This window comes from Mauremys mutica, chromosome 9 (assembly GCF_020497125.1).
Source record: "Mauremys mutica isolate MM-2020 ecotype Southern chromosome 9, ASM2049712v1, whole genome shotgun sequence".
Classification (NCBI taxonomy): domain Eukaryota; kingdom Metazoa; phylum Chordata; order Testudines; family Geoemydidae; genus Mauremys; species Mauremys mutica.
In genome coordinates this window covers 94,921,226-94,946,557 of record NC_059080.1, presented here as the reverse complement: position 1 = coordinate 94,946,557, position 25,332 = coordinate 94,921,226, and the positions used below count along the sequence as shown (strand labels likewise).

Sequence of the window (25,332 nt, the reverse complement as noted above, 5' to 3'; positions counted from 1 at the left end):
TCCAATTTGCTGGCTGAATGAGTTGAGTCAAGTTGTTTTTTCTTGTATATGGTGTTGGGTATGTGATCATCTGCTAAGTCCAGGTCTTCAAGGGATGAGAAAGGTGTCCATGACCATGCATGGGCCAGGAAAAACCTGTAATTTCATAACTTTCCAGTACTTGACTTGGCAACCTAAATAACTAACACTTTTTTTTTAATGTAATTTCCTAGGAGTTCTTTTGTTTAAAGAGTAAAAGCCAATTCTGTTCTGTGCAACTGTAATAATCCTCCATTATGCATTTATCGGCAGGGTTTCAAACCCTGAACATTCAGCATAAGATGGACACCACTTGAGCTACAGAACTATTTCCATAAACTGGCAGTAAGAAAGAAGGTTTCCAAAGGAGGAAATGATTGGACACAGTCACTATGGGTCTGAGGAGTGGTCGGGGTAAGTCTAGACAGGCTCTCTCCCACCTGGTGTTGGGGGGCTTATACCTTTCCCGGTGCCCCCACAGAATGGGGGAGTGGGCACAGTGGGGCCATGTGGTAGGGATTATCATAGAAACATAGGGCTGTTAGGAACCTCAAGAGGTCATCTAGTACAGCACACTGCACTGAGGCAGGACTACATAATCCTAGACCATCCCTGACAAGTATTTTAAGACCAGGTTAGACAAAATCTCCAATGACGGGATTCCACAAACTTCCTTGGAAGCCTATTCCAATGCTTAAGTATTCTTATCGTTAGAAAGTTTTTCCTAATATCTAACCTAATCTCCAGTGCTGCAGATGAAGATGACTGCTTCTTGTCCTACCTTCAGTGGACATGGAGAAAACCTGATCACCATCTTCTTTATAATAGCCCTTAAAATATTTGAAGACGTATCAGGTTCCCCCCTCAGTCTTACTTTCTCCAGACTTTCCTCACAGATCAGGTTTTCTAAACCTTTTAGTGTTTTTGTTGCTCTCCTCTGGACTCTCTACAATTTATCCACATCCTTCCTAGAGTGTGGCACCCAGAATTGGACACAATCCTCCAGCTGAGGCCTCATTTGTGTCAAGCAGAGAGGGACAATTACTTCCTGTTTCTTATATATGTCCACTCTGTTAATATACCCAGAACATTAGCCTATCTCGCAACTGCTTCACATTGGTGATTCATATTCAATTTGTGACCCACTATAACCCCAAGATCCTTTTCAGCATTACTACTATCTAGACAGTTAGACCCCATTTTGTAGCTGTGCATTTGATTTTTCCTTCCTAAGTTAAGTAAAAGACGGTTACTCACCGTTGTAACTGTTGTTCTTCGAGATGTGTTGCTCCTATCCATTCCAGTTAGGTGTGCGCGCCGCGCGTGCACGGCTCTTCGGAACATTTTTAGCCTAGCAACACCGGCGGGCCGGCTGGGCGCCCCCTGGAGTGGCGCCGCTATAGCGCTAGTTATATACCCCAGCCGGCCCGTCCGCTCCTCAGTTCCTTCTTGCCGGCTACTCCGACAGTGGGGAAGGAGGGCGGGTCTGGAATGGATAGGAGCAACACATCTCGAAGAACAACAGTTACAACGGTGAGTAACCGTCTTTTCTTCTTCGAGTGATTGCTCCTATGCATTCCAGTTAGGTGATTCCCAAGCCTTACCTAGGCGGTGGGGTCGGAGTGAGACGTGGCAGAGTGCAAGACTGCGGAGCCAAAGGCTGCATCGTCTCTGGATTGCTGCACCAACGCGTAATGGGAAGCGAAGGTGTGGACAGAAGACCAGGTGGCCGCTCTACAGATGTCCTGAATGGGGATATGGGCCAGGAAGGTGGCAGAGGAGGCGTGCGCTCTCGTAGAGTGAGCGGTAAGACGGTCAGCTGGCACACCAGCCAGCTCGTAGCATGTTCTGATGCATGCAGTGACCCATGAGGAAATCCTCTGAGAGGAGACCGGTTTGCCTTTCATGCGCTCTGCAATTGCTATGAACAGTTGAGGCGAACGCCGGAAGGATTTTGTCCGTTGTATGTAGAACGCAAGGGCCCTGCGGACATCCAGTGTGTGCAGCTGTTGATCCCGACTCGAGGCATGAGGCTTCGGGAAAAAAACGGGAAGGAAAATGTCCTGATTTACATGGAAGGCTGACACCATGTTAGGGAGGAAGGCCGGGTGGGGCCGAAGCTGGACCTTGTCCGCATGAAAGATGGTGTACGGAGGACCGGCCGTCAGGGCCTGGAGCTCGGAAACTCGCCTCGCTGAGGTTATGGCGACGAGAAAAGCTGTTTTCCACGACAGGTGGAGCAGCAAACACGTAGCCAAGGGCTCAAAGGGGGTTCTCATGAGCCTGCTCAAGACCAGATTCAGGTCCCAGGGCGGAGTCGGAGGCCGCACTGGCGGGAACAAACGCTCTAGACCCTTGAGGAAGCGGGAAACCGTCGGATCGGAGAAGATGGACCGATGACCGACCGGCGGCCTGAAGGCAGATATCGCCGCCAGGTGCACCTTTAACGATGAGACCACGAGACCCTGCTCTTTAAGTGACCAGAGGTAGTCCAGGATCGTTGGGATAGGTACGACGAATGGATTCATGTCTCCCTGATCGCACCATATGGCGAATCGCTTCCATTTAGAGAGGTAGGTCGAGTGAGTGGAGGGCTTTCTGCTCTCCAGCAGGACTCGCTGGACCGCCGTCGAACAAGCCCGCTCAGCGTGGGTCAACCACTCAGGTACCAGGCTGTCAGATGGAGGGACTGCAGGTCCGGGTGGCGGAGCCTGCCGAAGTCCTGCGTTATCAGGTCTGGCCATAAGGGTAGAGGGATGGGATCTCGTACCGATAGCTCGAGCAGCAGAGTGTACCAGTGCTGTCTCGGCCAGGCTGGAGCGACGAGTATGAGGCGGGCTCTGTCCCTCCGAAGCTTGAGAAGCACCCGATGTACGAGCGGGAACGGAGGGAGGCATATAGTAGGTGACCCATCCAGGGGCAGAGGAATGCGTCCGACAGGGAGCCCGGGGCGCGACCCTGGTACGAACAGAACTGGTGGCACTTCCTGTTCTCTCTGGAGGCGAACAGGTCTATCCGGGGAAACCCCCACCTCCGGAAAATCGTGTGTACCACATCTGGGCGGAGGGACCACTCGTGGGACAGAAACGACCTGCTGAGATGGTCGGCCAGCGTGTTCTGCACCCCTGGAAGATAGGACGCCACCAGGTGAATGGAGTGGGCTATGCAGAAGTCCCACAGTAGCATCGCCTCCGTGCACAGCGGGGAAGATCGGGCTCCACCCTGCTTGTTGACATAAAACATCGCCATTGTGTTGTCCGTCAACACCGCGACACAACGCCCTTGGAGACGGAAGCAGAAGGTTTGACAGGCGAGGCGAATCGCCCGCAGCTCTCTGACATTGATATGGAGGGAGAGCTCTCGGGGCGACCAAAGACCTTGGGTGTGCAGGTCGGCTAGGTGCGCCCCCCACCCCAACACTGACGCATCCGTGGTCAGAGTGACGGATGGTTGAGGAGGGCGGAAAGAGACTCCGGCACACACGACTGCTGGGTCCAGCCACCAGGTGAGCGAAGCGAGGGCCAGCTTCGTGGGCGTGACTACCATATCGATGGAGTTGCGGTGGGGCCTGTACACGGACGCAAGCCAAATTTGAAACGGGCGAAGGTGCAACCTCGCGTACTGAGTGACGAACGTACACGAAACCATGTGGCCCAGAAGGCGGAGGCAGGAACGCACCGTTGTCCGTGGAAAAGATTGTAGGTCTCGAACTAGAGAGACCAAAGACTGATGCCGAGGTTGGGGCAGGCAGGCCCTGGCCAAATTGGAATCCAGGACCGCACCGATGAACTCCACTCTTTGCGAAGGGGTCAACATCGACTTCTCGGCATTTATCATAAGCCCTAGACCAGGGATGGGCAAACTATGGCCCGCGGGCCGGATCCGGCCCTTCAGGGCTTTGGATCCGGCCCGCGGGATTACCCCTGGTGGTGCTGCGGGCCTGGCGCTGCTCTCAGAAGCAGCCCCCGGGCCGGGAGGCAAAGGGCTCCATGTGCGCACGCAGAGCCCTCTGCCCCCCCCCAGGGGCCGCAGCACTTCCTGGAGTGGCGTGCGGACAGGGCAGGCATGCAGGGAGCCTGCCCTGGCCCTGGTGTGCGCCACTGCCACCCCGGAGCCACTTTAGGTAAGCGGCACCGGGCTGGAGCTCAAACCCCTCCTGCCCCCCGCCCCCCAACTTCCTGCCCTAAGCCTTCTGCCTGTACCTCGCACCCCTCCTGCACCCAACTCCCTGCCCTGAGCCCCATCCTGCACTCTGTACCCCTCCTGTACCCCAATCCCCTTCCCTGAGCCCCCTCTTACATTCTGCACCCCTTCTCTGCCCCAATCCCTTGTCCTGAGCTCCTTCCTCCACATTCCGCACTCCACCCCCCCCCTGCCCCGGCCCTGCATACAATTTCCTCACCCAGATGTGGCCCTCGCCCCAAAAAGTTTGCCCACCCCTGCCCTAGACGCTGAAACAGGGCTAGGACCGTTGCCATGTGGGACGCCACCAGTTGGCAGAATGGTCCTCGGACTAGCCAGTCGTCGAGATAGGGGTAGACATGTATCCGACGACGGCGGATGGCCGCGGCCACCACTGCCATACACTTGGTGAATACTCTCGGCGCTGTAGAGAGGCCGAAGGGTAGCACTGTGAACTGGTAGTGCGTATTGTTGACAACGAAACGCAGGTAGCTCCGATGAGGAGGGTAAATGGCGACATGAAAATATGCGTCCTTCATGTCGAGGGCGGCAAACCAGTCTCCCGGATCCAGGGAGGGAATGATAGTTCCCAGGGTCACCATGCGAAACTTGAGCTTGACAAGGTACTTGTTGAGCTCTCGGAGGTCGAGTATGGGTCGTAGACCTCCCTTCGCCTTGGGGATTAAGAAATATCGGGAATAAAATCCCCTGCCTCGCAGATCACTCGGCACCTCCTCTATAGCACCCAAGCTCAGCAGAGACTCGACCTCTTGTAAGAGGACTTGCTCGTGAGAGGGGTCCCTGAAGAGGGACGGGGTGGGTGGGTGGGAGGGTGGGGGCGAAACAAACTGAAGATGGTAACCAGACTCTACCGTGTGTAGCACTCAGTTGTCCGATGTAATCTGGGACCACGCCGGGAGGAAGTGGGAAAGACGATTGAAAAATAACGGGGAAGGATCCAGGGGAGAGACTGATGGGCCGTCCTCGGGCGTCCCATCAAAACGCCTGTTTCGGCCCTTGGGGGGCCTTGGAAGGCGCCTGGGACTGGGTACACCGATTGCCCGATGGTCTACGGCGGTTCAGTCTGCCCCTGCGTGCATTGTCAGGCCGTGACCTGGACTGATTGAACGGGCGAAAGGGCTGCTGCCTGAAGGATCTCCGCTGCGTCGCAGGCGTGTGCATGCCCAGCGTGCGGATGGCAATGCGCCCATCCTTAAGGGTCTGGATTCTGGAGTCCGTTTTCTCCGAGAATAGGCCCTTGGTATCGAAGGGCAAGTCTTGCAAAGTATATTGAACCTCTGGCGGCAAGGTGGACGATTGCAGCCAGGAGATCCTCCTCATTGTTACTCCAGATGCCAAGGTCCTGGCTCCGGAATCTGCAGAGTCCAGTGAGGCCTGAATGGAGGACCTGGTAGCTTTCTTGCCCTCTTCTAGCAGGGCTGAGAACTCCTGCCTGGAGGACGTGGGAACCAACTCTGTAAACTTAGAGAGGGCCACGAAATTATCATAGGCATAGCGGGCCAGGAGAACCAACTGATTGGCTATGCGTAGTTGGAGGCCGCCAGCCGAATAGACCTTTCGGCCTAACAGGTCCATCCTGTGCGCGTCCTTGGACTTCGGTGCTGGCGCGGGTTGCCCATTTCTTTCCCGGTCATTCACCGACTGTACAACAAGGGAGTCTGGGGTCGGATGGGTGTACAGGTACTCGTACCCAGTCGGGGGTACCGAGTACTTCCGCTCCACTCCGCGGGCAGTGGGAGGGACGGACGCAGGTGACTGCCAGAGTGTGGTGGCATTTCTCTGGATAGTCCGAACAAAAGGCAGGGCCACTCGCATGGGGGCCTCCGCTCCGACCACATTAGTGATCGGGTCCTCGTCCTCGACGACCTCTGCTACCGGGAGATTGACAGCTTGTGCCACCCGACGAAGGAGGTCCTGATGGGCACGTAAGTCAATCGGTGGGGGATCGGATGACGAGGATCCCGCCACCGCCTCGTTGGGCGATGAAGACGAGGAATGGCCCTGGCCAATGGGAAGTGGCTGAGGCTCGTCCATGGGGTGCGAAGCCGCCGCCTCCACGGGATGTTCTGCCTGCACCGGCGGCGGTGGAACCTCAACCGGAGGCGATGGAGGGGGCCTGCTGACGGTGGCTTCCGGCACCCTGTGTTCAGAGGGCCCCTGTCGCGGAAGGGAAGGAGCGCCCTGAGCCTCGTGACAAGCCCAGGGGGTCCAGAAGCCCCATTGCTGAGGACCCAGGTCTTGTCCTTGTGGGTCCGCGCGGTAATCTGCACCGCTGCCGTCGTGTGAAGCGACCGACGGTTGGCGGGAAGGCCACGGGGGGGCAGAGGCGCTCAGGGACTGCGCCGTCGATGCCACCAGTCTGTCCGTGGACGGTGCCGGGTACCGGTGCCGATCGTCTCGGTACCGGGAGCGCGAGCGGGACCTTCGACCGCGAGAGTACCAGGAGGTCGACCGCGATCTCGACGGGAGCGGCTTCGAGAACGGCGTCGGGAGCGGTGCCGGGATCCGGACCTTCCTCGGTGCCGACGGTCCGGAGAGCGGGACCGGGACTTGGAACGCCTCCGGGAGTACGACCGGTACCGCGATGAGGAGCGGTACCGGGACTGCGACCGGCGCCGAGAAGGAGAGCGGTACCGGGATGGAGACCGGTGCCGTGACCTTGAACGGCGGGAAGGTGACCCTCTCCGGGATCGGGAGCGGGACCTGGATCGCCTTCTATCCCGTTTGTCAGGAGTGGCAGGTCGTACCATGGCCGGAACAGCCCGAACCGGCGGTGCCGGGGGCCGGAGGCTCGGTGCCTCTGTTAGCTCTATGAGCTCCCTCGCCGTCGAGAACGTCTCAGGCGTGGACGGGAGAGGCAGCTCGACCACGGTTTGCACCGGGGAGCGCGGGGGTACCGGACTCGACGGCCCTGCCGGTGCCGGAGTCGACGGTACCGCGCACGGACCGTGCGCTGTCGAGGACGGTGCCGAAGGCGCCGCTACTGGCTGCTGGACCAATGGTCTCGACGTAGCAGTCTCTACAGCTTTGGTCTTCGGCTTCCGTTTCCCAGATGGTGAATGGGAACGGTGCCGGGGCTTCGGTGCCGGCTGTTTCTTAACAGTCTCGGTACCGGACCGGCCGGGGACCGCTGGAGCGCTTCGCACCGAGGACGACGGCGGAGCTGAAGGTGTCGGCACCGCAGGGGTAAGCGCGGATTCCATGAGGAGCTGCCGTAATCTAATGTCCCGCTCCTTTTTCGTTTGCGGCTTGAACGACCTGCAAATGGGGCACTTATCTGGTCGATGGCCCTCGCCGAGACAACGAAGACAGGATTCGTGAGGGTCCCCAACAGGCATGTGCCGCTGGCAAGCCGCACAGTGCTTGAATCCCAGTGTCTTGGGCATACGCCCGCACCGGACGGGAAAAGAGGGGCTAAGCCCCCCTAATTCCCCCTAATCTATCTAATGACTACTCAACTAACTAATTTAAACAACTAACTATGTACATTAAACACAAAACTAGAACCAAGGTGAGCTAGGTAAGTGGAGGACGACGAGCACTCCACAGTTCCAACTGGCCGTCACGGGCGGGAAGAAGGAACTGAGGAGCGGACGGGCCGGCTGGGGTATATAACTAGCGCTATAGCGGCGCCACTCCAGGGGGCGCCCAGCCGGCCCGCCGGTGTTGCTAGGCTAAAAATGTTCCGAAGAGCCGTGCACGCGCGGCGCGCACACCTAACTGGAATGCATAGGAGCAATCACTCGAAGAAGAATTGTCTTTATTGAATTTCATCTTCCTGATTTCAGACTAACTCTCCAGTTTGGAAAGATCATTTTGAATTCTAATCCTGTCCTCCAAAGTGCTCGCAATCCCTCCTAGCTTGGTATCATCTGCACACACTATTCTATTATCCAAGTCATTGCTGAAAATACCAAATAGTACTGGATCCAGGACAGACCCCTGCAGGCCCTCACTAGATAAATCCTTCCAGTTGCAGAGCAAACCATTGATAACTACTCTTTGAGTATGGTCTTTCAACTAGTTATGGAGCCATCTTGCAATAATCTCATCTAGGTCACATTTCCCCAATGTGCTTATGAGAATGTTATGCGAGACTCAATCAAGCCTTACTGAAGTCAAGATATATCATGTCTACAGCTTCCCCTTCATCCATTAGACCAGTAACCCTGTCAAAGACAGAGGGAGCACAGCCTGGCTCTCCTTCTTTCTTGTACCACCCTTGGGCGTTTTGGGAGCTCCTGCTCTATGATGCCTCAAGAGGTGGTGTCATAAATATAAAGGGAAGGGTAACAACCTTTATATATGCAGTAACCTAAATCCCTCCTGGCCAGAGCTACAGAATCACTTACCTGTAAGGGGTTAATCAGTTCAATTAACCTAGTTGGCACCTGACCAGAAGGACCAATGGGGAAAGAAGATACTTTCAAATGGGGGGGGGGGGGGGGTGTTGTTTTCGATCTCATTGTTGGTTCTCTCTCGGGACAAAGAGAGAGAGACAAAGCAGGTAACCCAGCTCCTAAAAAGATCTTTAACTGATACATCTAAAAATTACAGAAATTGTAAGTAATAGCAAGGAAATGCGTTAGATTTTCTTTTGTTTTAGCTTGTGAATTTTCCCTATGCTAAAGAGGGAGGTTTATTCCTGTTTTTGTAACTCTGAAATTGAGCCTAGAGGGAAATCCTCTGTGCTTTAAATCTTTTTATTTACCCATGTAAAGTTATCTTCCATTCTGATTTTGCAGGTGTGATTCTTTTACTCTTTTTTTTTTTTAAAATAAAATTCTTCTTTTAAGAACCTGATTGATTTTCAGTGTCCTAGAAAACAGGGATTTGGTCTGTGCTCACTTTGTTAACCTATTGGTTGGTATATTATTCTCAAGCGTCTCTCCCCCCCGCCCCCTCCCCCGGAAAGGGTGAAGAGGCTTGGGGGGATATTTTGGGGGAGACAGAGCTCCAAGTGCCCCCCACAATGTTTGTTTAAAGCACTTGGTGGTGGCAGAAATACCGTCCAAGAACAAGGAAAGGAATTTGTGCCTTGGAGAAGTTTTTAACCTAAGCTGGTGGAATATAAACTTAGGGGGGTCTTTCATGTGGGTCTCCACATCTGTACCCCAGAGTTCAGAGTGGGGAGGGAACTCTGACAGGAGGTATGGGATGCAGGAACTCAGAGCTGGGTTTGGGGGGGAGTTCCTCCCTCAATACAACTGCCTCAGCAGTTCCCAGGTATTCTCATTACAGCATCTGCTGCTGTTACTTAGGGAGTGGCCTGAATTTAGAATTTTCATGCTCAGTTATTATTTTAGTTTGCTGCCAACATTTTCCTAAGGTACATAAGTGAGAAAAGGGAAACAATTTTTAGTAGTTTATATCTCAGTAAAAGCTGAACAGAATTTTACAGGACAAAGAAAAGGCCTTTTGCTAGACTGAAGACATTCTACCCACCGCAATAAAGTAAAATGTTAGGCAGCCTAAATATAGCAGTGGCTACCACTCCTCCTATAATACAGGATATTAAAATTTTTCTTTTAATGTGGAACAGGAGACCTGGATACAAGCTAAAAAAAAATCATTGTAGTTTTAGATATATCAATATTGAAAATGAACGAAGTTCAGAAATAATGTGTGAATTTATTTTTATATTATTTGTATACAAGTTACATGCACACTCCTGAACTGACATGGTTAAAATCCTTTTCCATATGTGCATGCTCACAAGGTTTGTACACCAGAGGTCCTGCTTTAGTGCAGGTGGAAAAAAGGGCAGGTTACAAAGATGTTACTTGGGAGACAAATTCTCTGCACAGTGCTCTTTTGAGGGAGGATTTGGAGGCAGACTGGTGGAATTTGGCCCGGGAGTGGGTGGTAGACACAGGGTCTATAGACTGCGAGAATCCAAAAGACAAAAAGTCCTATATAAGGGAACACAAGAGACTTCAACTACTACTACAGCCCGCCCAAAAAGTGGCTCTATGCGCTGGCTCAGAGATGAATGCTGATTTAGGGGAAAGGACTAATTAAAGCAGCCCCAGGATCACAAGGGCACAAAAATAGCTTTAAAGCCACATTTGTACACTCCCCTCCTGACCTGCATCAAGTGCTCCTCAACCAAAGTCAACGATCAGGGCTCTCAACCTGTTAATATTTAATCCCTTTATAGAACTATATGAGCACACCTATATTTATACACTCCAGTATATTTACTATGTAGAGAGGACATGGCAGTTGGGAGAGAAACATGCTAGTCTGAAGAATGGCAGGTAATATATAGTCATTTAACAAGAATAATACCAAGTATTTGGTCCTGAGCAAGTATTACCTGTATACAATAAGTAGTATTGCAACCAAGAGTAATTTCTCTCCCCTCCACTCCATGCTGCTTGTTGGCCTTTTGCCTAAGAGACTTTTTATAACTCATATGTTCCCCAACAGAGTGTAGTGTGTTACACCAATGGTAGTAGACTATATAAGGGGTCTTTTCCAGCTTTTATTATTATTAAATACAGAAAATGACTTTACCTGAATGTTAAAGTTCCACAGTTAGAGTCACAAAAGGTCAACATCAGGCCTCAAATGAGAAACAACAAAAGACACTGCTGCGGAACCTTTTGATTAGTTAGCAACGAATGACTAGTGATCTGTAAATAACATTTTGATATGTGAACTGTTCTCCTTTAATAGACTGGAGCACATACTGTGCATATTATATCCTCTTTTAAATATCAGCTTTACTTCTGGAGCTTTCAATCACATTACAAAAACTCCATGGCCAGAATGAAGAAGTCTAAACAGAATTACAAATCTCTAACTTGGTTGTCATTCAAGATGCTAGGGAGCGAAAAACAGAAAGACTGGAGTTCCAAAATGATGAAATAGGCAATACCCAAAAAGAAAAAGGAAAACAAAAGAAAAGTGTGGGGAGCAGGAGGCTTTACTGGTAAAAAATAAAACTATGTACACTCAAAACAAAAAAGGTAACAGCTAAAGTGACAAACATTTATTACATGATACTATAGTAATTTTCATCTTCAAAATGCTTTACAAATACGAGACAGTTAAATATACCACCTACAACACTCGCCCTGTGAAGTGTGTATTTTTATCCCCACTTCACTTCTGCGGAAACACAGAGGGTAAGCTGACTGGCCTCACAAACTGTGTCCGAATTGGAATTAGAACTCAGCAGTCTTCGACTCTTGTTCCTGTGCTCAGATCTCATCTCTGTGCAGTAGTAATAACCACCAAAGTAAACCAACTATTAAATATGAAGAACAAAAAAACCTTTTCCCCTTACCTCTCCATAGATTCTGAAAGTACCAGTATCTTCCTCAAGCTCAATTGCAGTTACTCCTGGAACTTTCCTCGCCTGCTGTATGTTACTACCATGTGTTCCTATTGCAAGTCCCATTAAATCTTCTCTTACAACAAATTCCTCATGAAATGCTGCTGCAAGTTGTTTTGTGCACTAGGGGGAGGTGAAAGAATTTGTCCACCATAAGAAGAAACTCAAAACTGAACACAGTTAAATGATTACTTTAAACAATTCCATTCTAAGACAGCTTACTTCTAAGTGTTTTGTGGCTTCTTCATTTCTTGACATGAGCATTAGCTTGGTACGAATGCTGCGCAAATGCATGTCACTCAGTATATTTACTCTCTTCACTGTTGATTCGCTGGCAGACTACAAAAAGAGAAGTGGTAAGATAAGCAATATCCCCTTTTGATAAAGAAAATCTGCATTCAGAGGGCAAATTAAAACTCTGTTTACTTTTACAATTGAATTGAATTGAAAATATAAATCCCAATTTAGAAAGTCACTTATTGATATTAGCCTTCCTCAAGGTCTCAAAACAAGACATACCAAGAAAAATTCAGCTTCCAAAACAAAATCCCACAAATCCATTACCATTGGCTCCATGTCTTTACAGCCACAGTTTTTCTATTGGACCTATACAGTGAATGTTGCAATAAGATAATCCCACTAGGGATCTATTATAAACTGCTAGATTACTTTATGTAATCTTTTTACCATATATGTGCAGGTCACACACTTCTTCACTGGAAGATCCGAGAAAGTAAGGGAAAACTGAATCTGAACAGGTAAATTTATATGGAAAATGTTGTCCCAAGGAAATAGAACTGCAAAGACAAATTACTGCTGAGGAAAATATTCCTTAACAGCAAATCTAATTAAGCCAGGTGTGATGTTTGTGGGATTCTCCTGCACAGGTGTGGGTGAAAAATAATATGTTAGAAGGCAGACGCAGGAATCCCCAGGCCAAACCCAATTTCAGTCTCACTGCATTTGAACAAATTTGGGTGAGAGTTGCCTTTAAATTTTTCCTTTGATACTTGGAGACTGAGTACTAGCTTTTCCCTGGCTTTGACTGACAATTAAAAATATGTAAAAGATAGGACTAACTACCTTGAACCTATCATTCTGTATATTACAAAATCTCCCTAAGGCTCTCAATTCCCTAAATGACTATGGTTATGATTATGATCTCTCTTCTCCATCCAGTAAAGGGAATTTGTGCAAGAGTGCTTTTACCCTCAAAAGAGACTAAGCACATTACTTCTGCAGAAAGCTGCATCGCAGGAAACATTAATCAGAGAGACTAAAGATCACTCCCAAACTCAGGCTGTCTTTGATGCAGTACTGACACCAATCCAATGAGCCTACTCTAAAATACAGTATTTTAAAATATTATGAACACATACATATAAACTGCTTGAAACGTGCATAGCCTTACAAATAAATTATTTCACACAGATATGCAGGAAGCACACAACATTCTGTAACCAATCAAAATGTAGTAGTTAATATCTTGAATATGCATGCATTGTCTGCACAAAAAATTAACTGATTTCTTACCAGTATTATTAACTGTGTAGTTTCAGCATGGTAGAAAATTCGACAAGCTCCTACAGCTTTCTTAAAATCCTTATGTGCATTTTCATTAGCGCACCTAGAGAAATGAATGTTGTAAAGGTTACTTCAGCTGAAGACAGTCGTATCAATAAGAACTGTGCAACCCTATTAATCAAAAATGAGAATGCGGCAGTAGTCTATAATAAGAAATTTTTCTCAGCTTGGAAAACTCCAGACTAGTGCAAGGAGATGTATCAGGGGGTCTACCTGATTTCACACTGCAAATGTGAAAGAGGTAAAGCTGTCTGCAGCTCCTTGGAAGTCTTCCTTTTCTACTTGTTACTCTATACTGCAGCTGGCTACAGTAGCAGCTCATGTGTACAGGGTTGAATGCTCAGGAAGCAGCCTGTTTGACCAAAGATTTCTTCTTCCATGGGATTCAGCTCAACCACAAAAGAGCATGTGGCCCAACCACCAGAAAAATCACCAAGCCTTCTGGTGGAGGGAAAAAGGAGGGGGCAAGTACAACTGTCCCAGAGGATGATTGGAAACCACATCACTTTCATATTTGATTGAAGTATCACAGTTAATGACATTTAACTGGAGTATTCTCTCCAAAAAATAACCTAAGACAAGAATTTAAGATATATATATGGAGAAAGGAATATGCCATGTTGAAATGAATAATAGTGAAGTTACAGTATGCAGAGCTACTCACGCATCTCTCAGATCTTCAGGAACATCCACTGTGCACTTAAAGAATGTGTTCTTTTTGACAGTTTTATTTTGATTCACGGGTCGAAGTCGTTCAAATGTGACTATTTCGTTGTACGTGGCATCACAAGCAGCATACTCAATGACATAAAACTAAGCGGGGAAAGTTTTTTTTTTTTTAAAAAATCATTAATTAAAAGTAACCATTTCATAAAGGTAACAGCTACCATATCCACCATCAAGGAAATATACAATATGGGTTTACATATTAAAACATAGTTCTATTTTGACAAAGCTGTGCTCCTGCAATGTTATAAGCCTGTGCAGACCCCCCTCCCCCAGTGTCCCACTGAAGCCAATGGGTCTCTATATGGGTGGAGGGGTATGCATACGCACATTGCATTGTACAACTGGAAACTAAGTTTGCACAGTTTGTAAATCAAATATTGTTTTTTTCTGACTGCCAATTCTGTTGACTCAATCCAGGACCTGAAATTTAAACTGTCTTCATTCTGCTTAGTACATCCCATGTACTACTAAAGGTAACGCAACAGGAACTTAGCTGACAATTTTTCCAAAAATGCTTGAGGGAGAAAAGAATTCAGCTAATTTTACACTAATGTATTGACTCTGAGGCAACAGCAGGAAAAGTTAAATCCACTGTGTAAATAGGCTGACCAGCAGATAACTACTGGACATAAAGGAGGAGGAGGTATCCCTTCCTTCTCAGGCTGTGGTGCTATTCTGTATTTACACATATTTATTTCAGTTGCAGGAGACAAAAGGTCTGGAAGTTGTAAAAGCTGCAAATATTCTGGTCCTTCCCCACAACCCTTCAGTACACAGGAAGGCCCACAAAGCCCAGCTTTGTGCCAGGGTAGAAATTTTTTTACATATCCTTCCAAAATCAAATCCTCTTTTCCACCCCCATGGGGCAACTCCAAAAGGAGTAGGCAGAAACTTCCCTTGCTCCTCCACAAAAACAGATACTTGTTTTTTATCAACATAAGCAGACTTGACTGAAATACACAAAAGGAACAGATATGTTTGGTAAGGTGGTGCCATATTTCCATAGGGTCTTTTCTGACTATAACCACATTTTAAATTAAATTTGGTTCACAGAACAATTTCTTTATTCGCAAATCAATGATTACATACAACTATCTGCCATATGTATTGTCTACATAAATTGGAAGAGAACAAAAGTTTATCTTTAAGAATGTTGAAAATGCATATACCTGCAACCACATTTTGAAGATAAAAGTCCATATGCTCTTAGAAAAGTAATATGTCTTACCGCATTTAGAAGTACAGTCGAACCCATTTATGTCGACCTCGGTTAACTTGCCAATCCTATTAACTCGAGGTTTTAGAAGTGGAACCGCCAAACTCCCTCTTTATCTTATGGGCTTCTCATCTGTTATGTCGATTTGCCCAACCCTAATATCTCGAGCCCGGCTCCCCGCGTCCCCAGCCACCCGCTCCCTGGCTCTCCAGCCGCGCGGTTCCCCAGCCGCCCGCTCCCCGCGTCCCCAGCCGCCCGCCCACCCCCGCATACCCGGTCCCTGCCCGTCCCCGCCCGCCCGTCCCCGCATACCCGGTCCCTGCCCGTCAGCCCGTCCCCGCATACCTCCCCGCTTTGCCTGCCGCCTGCCCGCCCAGCTGTAGTTCAGTTTAGCAACATGCCATATAAACAGATTTATTACCAAAAATAATCATATGGTTGCTCATCATCAGATACATCTTTTGTGAATTTCAGATTAGTCCCCTGTTTAGCAAACTTAAATCTGGGAATACCCAGCCAAAGCATCTATAATGAACTCGGAAGTGAATAAAAGCTTGAAGATTATATAATTTGTAACAGGTGTAATTCTATCAGTACTTTGAAAGGATAAGTAAGGATACAGGAGATCAAAGCATGAAAACTCCTACTGTCAATAACTCTGGAAGGTTTCATAAGTTAGAAGGCTAGGTAACTTCTCGTTTGTGTATATAATTAAAAACACATTATTTGTTGAGTTACATTAAAAAAACAAAAACTCAGACCGCACACCTATGGACATTTGTACTGTTTCTCATTATTTAAATCCAAGTCCTCTAACCAAAAACTTTAGTTAGCTAGTTGGTAGTAAAATCCCAAGCTGCTGTGACATACAAGAGAAATATATTAGGGCTTGTATTTAACCCCACTGCAGGGGAGCTGACAGATGTTCTAATCAGTATCTCTCAATGTCACAAGTTTAAAGTGTCTTGTCTTGCCAGCTTGTTCATCCACACAGATCACAATAAGAGAGAAAATACCTAGATAGACCATTGTCAAGGACAGTCACTTATTTCAAATGATGTGCTTTGAATATCTCCTTGCCCCAATAGAGTTCAACAGAAGCAGCAGAAGTACTAACAAAAAGCTAACAAACATCAAAGCCCATGAAATACATAAACAATTTCTTATTCCCAACCTTGTTTCCTGACTGAGCTTTTGGAGACCTACTACTTGCTAAAGACAAAAAAATACAGCTTTTCAGTTGGAAAGGATGACTTCAACTAGTACTCATCATATCAATTCACAATACAGCAATAATATTTTAATAGGACAACGTCAGATATGTAGCCATGATTCACTAAACCTAAACTAAGTGTCTGAGTGTGCAAATCTTTTTTGTGCCTGCAACTGCGATGGCCGGCTATATGAATAACACACATGGAAGACTAGCAGAATCAGGCTCTTATTTATTACAGGAGCGCTGCTGAGAAAAACATCTTTCAAAAAACATTCTTGTCCACATTAAAGATTATCACCTTCAATTTTTACTTATTTTACTGAAAACTTTAGAAATCTAACTTGCTGTTCTAGCTACTTTGGTTCTTTCTAGGGCACTCACCATCATAGCCAACTTTCACTTTTGTTATTGTTTGTATTTTATTCAGTCTCTTGGTTGATGCATGATGCTGTTGTATTTGGGCAATATTTAAATGCAACTCCAGTTCCAAACCCCTCTTTGAAAAAAAACCAACCCCCAAACTCTTAACTGAAATGTGTAATTAAATTAATGAAATGTCATCATGTTACATTTTATAGTTTAAGCCCAAAATTCAGTGTATTTTTTAACTATTCATGGAAATATATATATATATATATATATTTTAAAAAATAACATGTCCTTGCTGCATTTTAATCAAAACTTGGTTGCATTCTCCTAGCACATAGGAAGAAAAAACAGAAGAGCATTGAAAAATGTTTTTAATAGAAACAACAGACTAGTCTCCTTTCACTAAGCTGAGTGAAATGTAAAGAAAAAAAAATACAGTAGCACCTCAGGAATGGAGGTTGTTCCTAACTCTGAACAAAAATTATGGTTGTTCTTTCAAAAGTTTACAACTGAACATTGACTTAATAAAGCTTTGAAACTTTGTTACGCAGAAGAAAAATGCTGCTCTCTTTTTTTTTTTAATAGTAATTTACATTTAACACAGTACTGTACTGTATTTGCTTTTTTTGAGGGGGGAGGTCTCTGCTGCTGCCTGATTATGTACTTCTGATTCTAAATGATGTGTGTGGTTACCTGGTCAGTTCATAAGTCTGGTATTCATAACTCTGATGTTCTATTATCCATACAAATAATGTGAAGTAACAATTATCAAAACTGAATCAAATTTAAAATCTTATCAGGATGTTAGAAACACAGGTAGGGACATTTTTCGCTTTACATATTTTTGTAACTTCACCAATTCTGTTTGCAAAATAGATTGATTTGTTTCAAATTATGTCAGAAACTAAGCATACAGATATACAAGGTACCACACATAGTCCAGAAATGGCTCATCCAATATATGGACACATAAATCAGAGTTAGGCATGCAATGTAGTTCTTGCAGAACCTAAACAACCAGACCAAAGGTATACTGACTCAAGGTGTGTCAAACACACAAAATGGCAAGTATCCAGGAACCATCCCCACTTAGTGAGCAATTTACAAGAAAGAATATTTATTGTTACCCCCTACCTGTGCATAGTCAGCCAGCTGCAAGTTACCATGGCCATGAGCGGTCTTAATGTATGACCTAACCTGCTATAGTGGTTTTGTGTTGGTAATACTTAACTTTGGGTTCCTTCTCCTTTTTTCAAGCTATGCTTTGTTTCTGTATTAGTGACAACCCACTCTCACCTGCTCTGTTTTTCATGTCCTTACGTCATTATATCACAGTGTCATTTCTCCCTCACAAGATACTGCACACAGATTTAATGACTCTTGCAATATTTACCTTCCATACTTGCTGCACTTCAAATAGGAGCAGATAGTCCTAAGTTTTAAAGTAACTTACCTCTCCTTTCATCATTCGAACTTTTGCCAGCCACCAGCCACAAGGTTCTTGGTCATTTGCTCTTGAGTAAACCTGAAAGGAAAAAATACAAGGGGAGCATATTTAAAATATAGCTACACAATTAAAAAAAACACTCCACTGAAGGCAAATGGAGTTTATCCATTAACTTCAATGAGGGCAGGATCAGGACCTAAATTTGGGGATTCCAGATTTAAACAGCCAATACAAAAAAAAAAAAATTAAACACACATGCGTTTTCAAAAAAATAATAATGTACTAGTAGCTTTTAGTTCAAGTTCTACATTGTTTTAACTTTCAGTTATTCTGACACAAAGACTTGTCTATACATACGAATTGTACCATTTTAACATTACCAGTATAGTTAAGGTGGAACAAAACCTCTAGCATGAAGACAATTATCTGGCATAAATATGCTTATGTCCAAACAGAAATAGTTATGCTGATACAAAATCTGTGTGTAGAGCAGGCCTAACATCAGTATTATATTACACACTGGATACTTACCATGCAGAAGAATTAAGTATTTCTAACTGGCCAAAGCTGAAAGCAGCAAACACTTAAGGTTTTTACAGTATTAGGAACTTGATATATAAAAGTACTGCAATTTCTATCTTCATTTGGCAGATATCTAGTTTGCTACCTGAAAGGATGTTTTCAAATATTTAGAAACCTGAAAATAGTAGTTTTTCAATAATAATTCTGTTCTCTATTTAGCAAACATGTTGTTTTGCTTTATTTTTAGTACTACTGCAGCCAATTTTTAGTTCAATTTATGCACCTGCATAATCTTTCATATTAGCTGTGCAGGATGAGCAGGAGGGATTTCAAACTCTTTTGGTGTATCTGGATAAAAACTTGGCATGTGTTTCATTTTTCTATTAATTTAATTTGTGTATGAATATATTGCTCTGGAAAAGATGTCAGATCAGCAGTCCTGGAAACTATGGAACAAGCAGAATAAGCAGCAGCAGTATCATTAGTTACACTACCCCAGCAACATGCTTACTCCCTGATTTGAAGTTGCCATCACTGAGAATATGAGGGTAGGTGAGTTTTTATGGTTCAGTCAATCACTGGCCTTTGGCTGAGGCTGTTGCTGAGGGCACCAATTGGTTCTAATGGGTATTTTTTATTGATGGTCCCTCTTACCCATTATTAAATAAACTATGAATCTTGCCAAATTCGTTTCCCCGAGGCCACTGCAGCTTTTAGTCATTCTTGTTTTAAAAGGTTTATCTGAACTGGCAAGTTAGAAATGGAAGACTCCATATCCTACTATTAAATGCCCTTTTAATCATTCCTCTCAGTTTGGTTTAATACACACTGGCAGTGCTCTTTAAAAAAAAACAAAACAAAACACTAAAGAGAAATAGAATGTCATAATTGTCAGAATGTACTGTGCTGAAAACACAGGATATATCATAACTCAAAATGGAATGCCACACTGTTATACATGACCTCTTCAGTTTCCTACCTACTATATACAAAGACAGTTTTATTTATTTGCAGCAAAACTCACTAGGGAAGCCACATAATTAGGGGGCCTATCAACATCCCTGTTTTTCCAGCAAATTACAACCCAAAGAGTATAAATTTATTATAGTTGAAGAAAATTTAAAACTGATTCCCCAAGTAATTGCAACTTAAATCCAAGTTCTCTCTTGGCACTATACAATCTATTTCAAAATATTAGCAGATAAAATATGACTTCCACTGTAGTATTTTGTCTATAGTAGAGTTTATATGCTGTCACCATATGTTTTTAGATGTGTACAAAGAAGTATGATGATCCAGCTATTCTACAGTCATATTAAAGGTTTGCCCTACAAGAAATGCATGTTATAGGGCAACTCCTGCTTTAGGCACAATCCTGCGGCAGACTATTTGCACAACGGATACACCTGCCTCAGTTTCCCCTTCAGAGTCCCCAGTAATCCCACAACAGGTAATCTTGCTTAAATAATACCCTTTCTTGGGGCCACTTATGACTAGTTCAAATAATCTCCAACAAAAGTCCCAAACTAGCCAATTTCTTACACCCAGCATATATAGTGCTTAAAATCCCATTCTTCCTCTCTGCTGGGAGTCCCATACTCCAGTGTCTTCCACCTAGGCACTTCATTGCTCTTCTCATGTCCTTTTACCAAGACAACCACCCCTGCCCTTCCAGCTAGAGTGCAACCATGCTCATCCCAATGGGAACCCATCCCCAGCCTCTCTGCTGGGAGTCTTTCAACTCTCTGACTCCAGCTCTGGGCTCGTGGAGAAGTCGGAGCGTAAGCCCCTCCACTGCTTCCCTGCCTTTGGCTTGCTCCAGCTCTTGGCTTTGGCTCTCCAGAGCCAAATGTTAAGGTCCCACAGAGGAATCAGCTCCCAGACCAGAGAAGGATGGAGATGAAGAAGCCCTTTTAAGAATCTTGCTACCGTGCCATTGGAGAAGACTGATCTTTCCTGAATGAGAGAGGATGAAATGCTGATATTAACTGCCAGATCCACTCTCAATAAGCTAAGCGCAAGGTCTGATGACTGAAGGTGCAGCAAGTACTCCAGGAAGACATCCTGGAGAGAAACCTGCATAGGCTGAATTCCACAGGCCAATGGCCACATCAAAAACTGCTTCTATTTCACCAAATAAGCCATTCTGGTAGAAGGCTTTCTACTGTTGAGTAGTACCTTCTGTACAGCCGCTGAACACTGCTCTTCCTCCTCATTCAACCATGGAACAGCTACGCCTTGAGAGGAAGGAGCAAGGGAGGCTGAACTGAGAATGTGAGAATGTCAGAGAACCAGCACTGCCTCACATATGGCTGGGGCAATGAGAACAAGGTTGGCCCAATCCGCCTTCAGCTTGAGGATGACTTGTGAGATGACTGAGATCAGAAGAAAAGCATACAGGAGAGCCGACTGCCAGCTGAAGTGAAAAGTGTCAGTTAGGGAGCCCAGACTAAGGCCCCCTCGAAAGCAGAACAGACATTTCCTGTTGTCCCTCAGAGCAAACAGGTCAATTATCAAAATGCCCCAAGCTGTGAAGATGACCTGGAGGACACTTGGCCTCAGGGATCACTTGTGACTCAGAAAAAAACATTCCTACTGAGATGGTCTGAGAGACGATTCTGGACCCCTGGCAAATGGTCGGGTATCAGAGTGAAACTCTCCTCAATGCAGAACTGCCACAACCTGATTGTTTCTTGGCAGAGCACCCTTGAGTGTGCTCCCCCTTGACTATTCACATAATACATCACAGTGGTACTGTTGGTAAGTATGTGAATCACTAAGCCCCTGATATGGTCCAGAAAAATGTGACAGGCATTGCAGATGGCCAGAAGCTCCAGCATTTTGATATGCTGCAAGGCTTCCTGCTCTGACCATGGACGCTTAACTTTCAGTAACCCCCGATGTGCTCCCCAGCCCATCAAGAAGGCATCAGTGACATCAGACCTGGACTGGATGAAGGGATGACAAACATTCTCCAGAAGCATCCACCACTCCAAGGAGTCCAGGACCAGTGGAGGGAGATGAACCAATTTGTACAAGGAGTGAAGAGTTGAGACAGTAAGTTGTCCTGAGCCACATATGAAGGTGAAAACACAATTTTGCAAACTGGACCACCTGCGTGCAAGCCGACATGTGGTTCAAGAGCCCCAGGCACATCTGAACTGTCCTGGAAGCTGAGACTGCAGACTGAGGCAAAGGTGGCAAATTGCCTTAAAACGGTCGGTGGGCAAAAAGGCTCTTGAACTCATTGTCTTTTAGGGCCCCAATGAACTCAATTTTCTGAGTGTGAACCAAAGTTCACATCCCAATACTTAGGCTGAGACCCAGGAAGCCAAAGAAAAAAAGCCAGGAGAAAGTGGACCTGTTTTAGGAATAGTATCTCATGAGAGGGGGGCCCTGAAGAGGGACTGAAAGGAATTGTATGGCATAGCCCAATTTGATGGTGCTTAGGACCCAGCTGTCAGTGGTGATCAAGCCCCAACCATTATGAAAGTGAGTCAACCTGTCCCCAAACAGAGGGGATGGGGGAAAAGGGTGCAATGACTAGATCATTGTTCTGGAGTCAAAATGGATGCTTGGGGGGCACCTGGGGAAGGCATGTCTATTGGCCAAACCCCAGACTTGAATGCCTCCTCCTCTGGGACCTATTTCCCTTTCTGGGATAGTCCTGTTATCTCAGGGGAGGGAGAGCTGCCCAAATGTGCACGACAGACGATACTACTGTTGACCACCATAGTGGTGGTCTCTGCACTGCCAATGTGTACACCCCCAACAGCCGTAAGATAGTCCTACGGTCCTTGAAGGAGTGAAGAGTTCATCCATCTTGTCAAAAAAAACCCAACCAAAAACAAAAAACAAAAAAAAAACCCCAGGAAGCAATTAAAGTGCAAATCCTCTATAGCTTGCTGCACATCAGGAGCAATGGCCAAATTCTGCAGCCAGCACACCCTTCTCATGGTCACTATCGAGGCCAATACGCTGGCTCAACTATCCCTGGCGTCCAGTGCCGACGGCAATTAAGACTTAGCCACCCATCAGCTTTTGGTGATAAATGCCCAAAATACTTCCCTGGAAGCTTCGGTCAGCTGGTCTGCAAATTTAAGACATAGCCAGCCAGTTCACAAAGTCATATTTTGACAGCAATGCCTACTGGTTAGCAATCCACATCTGCAAGGAAGAAAAGGTGTAAATCTTCCTATCCATCAGGTCCATCTGTTTAACATGCGTAACCTTAGAAGTTGACTTAAATCTGCCCTGCCAGGCTCTATCATTCACTGTGTTTATGACCAGGGAATTTGGGGCAGGGTGGGTATAAAAACCCTCAAATCCCTGCACTGAGACAAAGCAGCATTTCTCCAAGCACTTTGCAGTAAGTAGTACTGAAGCCAGCATGCTCCAGAGAACCCTAACAGGCTCTAGGAGCGCATCGTTAATCGGGAGAGCTACTCTCTCAGAGCAACTGCAGAGAATGGTACAGGTCTCTGACCTCCAGGTGTGGTCCTGGAGAGTGATTAATGGGACTTACTCCATCCCAAGCACCAGCATTCACACCATGGTAGTATGCGCTCCTTCTGCAAGAGACAGATGAGTCCCCATGCGAACTCGAGAGGCCTCAATCAGTCTTATACAACCTTTTCGTCAGTGCACTCAACAGGGAGCGACTCCTGTGTCTCTTCAGAGAGGCGCTGGATCCAGACCATGAAATGACAACACTCTTGGAACCCAAGGGCAGCCTCCGATCTGATTTAAACCTCAGTGCCGAAGCAGGCTGCATGGCGTGTCCAAGTAGGCTGCTTCAGACAAAGAATCCTCATCACCTGAGTCCATTTCGTGAACGATTTGCAAATCAAACACCGTTCATGTGGCTCAGCCTAAGCACAGAAAGCACTATGTGTGGGAATCAATTGCTGGGGATCGCTCCCCCATATAATGGACAATGTTAAATCCTGGTGAGGATATCACCAGGAGAATACTTAAATGAAAGTTAATTAACGCTCAATCTAATTAACACTCTACTAAGAGTACTAATTAATTATATACAACTAGAAAAAAAGTCACTAAGGAATATAGAGATTGTGAGGTTAAGAACCACACAGAGCTCCAACTCCAGCCACGAGTGGTAAGATGGAACTGAGGGATGGGGTCAAGGCAGTGCTGCCTCATTTAGCATGAGTGATGCCTCCTACGGGTACTGATAGGCAAAATTCTCTGGCTCCAGTGCACTGGGCGCACACAGACACCTAAGTGGAATACAAGGCTGGATCTACTCAAAAAAGAGAACCGTAGTCAAATAGGTTTAATACAAAAATAACTAAAAAAAGGAACCCTAACTCGGACTCCCAAAATAACATTTCACAGTACATTTTCTCTAGCAAATGTTTTACATATTATTTATTCAAAGAGCAAAATAAGACATTCATTATAAAATTAACTTGAATTTGAAACATTTTCACAGCTTTCTAGGACACACAAAAATTGTTTACACAGCGAGTTACTGTGCAGTAACACAGCGTGTGAATCTACAGTACACAAGCTTGCTGTGCACTAGTTCACCGTGTGGACACTACTACAGTGGAGTGAAAGTCCTGGAGAGAGTGGGAGGGGAGGGAATGTGTGTGGTGGGTTTTTTGTCATATCTCAAAACACACAGATTCCATGAACATGGACATTTTAAAAAAAAATCAAACTATAAAACACACAAACAAAAGTCAACCAATTTCAAATGTTCCTAACTTTAAATTTACTGAACACAAGCTTCTTTCAAATTTGGCTTTATCCTTGAATCTACCATAAATTAATTTAGTCATCCAAGTGCAAAATTTCAGATTCAAACTTATGGGGAAAAAACTTTTATTCTTCCACTTTTACATAACTCAAGCACAGATGAGCTGTGGTTGTTCAAACTTTCAAACAACAAAATCATCCCTTTGCTGAGATAAAACATGGAAAAATTCAGCTCCAAGAGAATTTATTTGAGGTCATAACCAACTGAAAAAGCAGAATTAGAATGGAAGCTGGAATTCAATTTTTAACTATCTGAGCTACCCAAGCACAATATAGTCATATATAACTGATATACAGTTTCAGATTTTCAACACACACACACACACACACACACACACACCTCAATACTACCTAAGTGAACTAGTAAACAGTGTGACATTTTACAGGTGAGGAAACAAGGTTTAAGGACCTGATTCTGCACCACTGAATTCAACTGGAGTTTTCCTATCGACCTCGATAGGCACAGGTTCAAACCCTAAGGGCAAGTCAGAGGTGCAGTCAGGATCAGAAATCAAGTTCCTAACACAGCTGGTTCTTTTTGACCAAAAATGGCTTTTTAATTAAATGGAAATTTTCAGTAGGAAATTTGTTTTGTTGAATTTTTATGGGAATGGTAGGGTCACCATTTTTTATTATCATCAGTTTCTGAGCAAACACGAAAAGCTCCATGAAAATTTTTAATGAAAATGAGAAAGGTTGTTTCCTACGATTTTTTTAAACTGAAAATACATTTTTCAATTTCTTCTATATTGTAACTTCTAGTTCATAATAACCATATTCCATCTACTCGACCATTTTACCTTTCAAAAAGTACAACCATTACTAGTGACAGACACAACATATATTAGATGTTCACTTTTAAAGCTTAACTCTACTTTTTCTTGTGACTATAATCAGTATTA

The 25,332-nt window shown here is 45.4% G+C and overlaps 1 protein-coding gene across 3 annotated transcripts in view; it reads right to left on the bottom strand.

Annotated features, from left to right (window-relative positions):
* The window catches only part of FXR1 (FMR1 autosomal homolog 1), a 77,124-nt gene that overhangs the window by 18,966 nt on the left and 32,826 nt on the right, over nt 1–25,332 (bottom strand). For all 3 annotated transcript variants that reach the window (XM_045029216.1, XM_045029213.1, XM_045029215.1), the window contains exons 4-8: nt 18,131–18,202; nt 13,812–13,960; nt 13,097–13,190; nt 11,786–11,902; nt 11,516–11,686 (exon numbers count right to left, since the gene is read on the bottom strand). In XM_045029216.1, coding sequence (XP_044885151.1) covers nt 11,516–11,686; nt 11,786–11,902; nt 13,097–13,190; nt 13,812–13,960; nt 18,131–18,145 — 546 coding nt within the window. In that variant the 5' untranslated portion in view covers nt 18,146–18,202. The remainder of the gene's footprint in view (nt 1–11,515; nt 11,687–11,785; nt 11,903–13,096; nt 13,191–13,811; nt 13,961–18,130; nt 18,203–25,332) is intronic.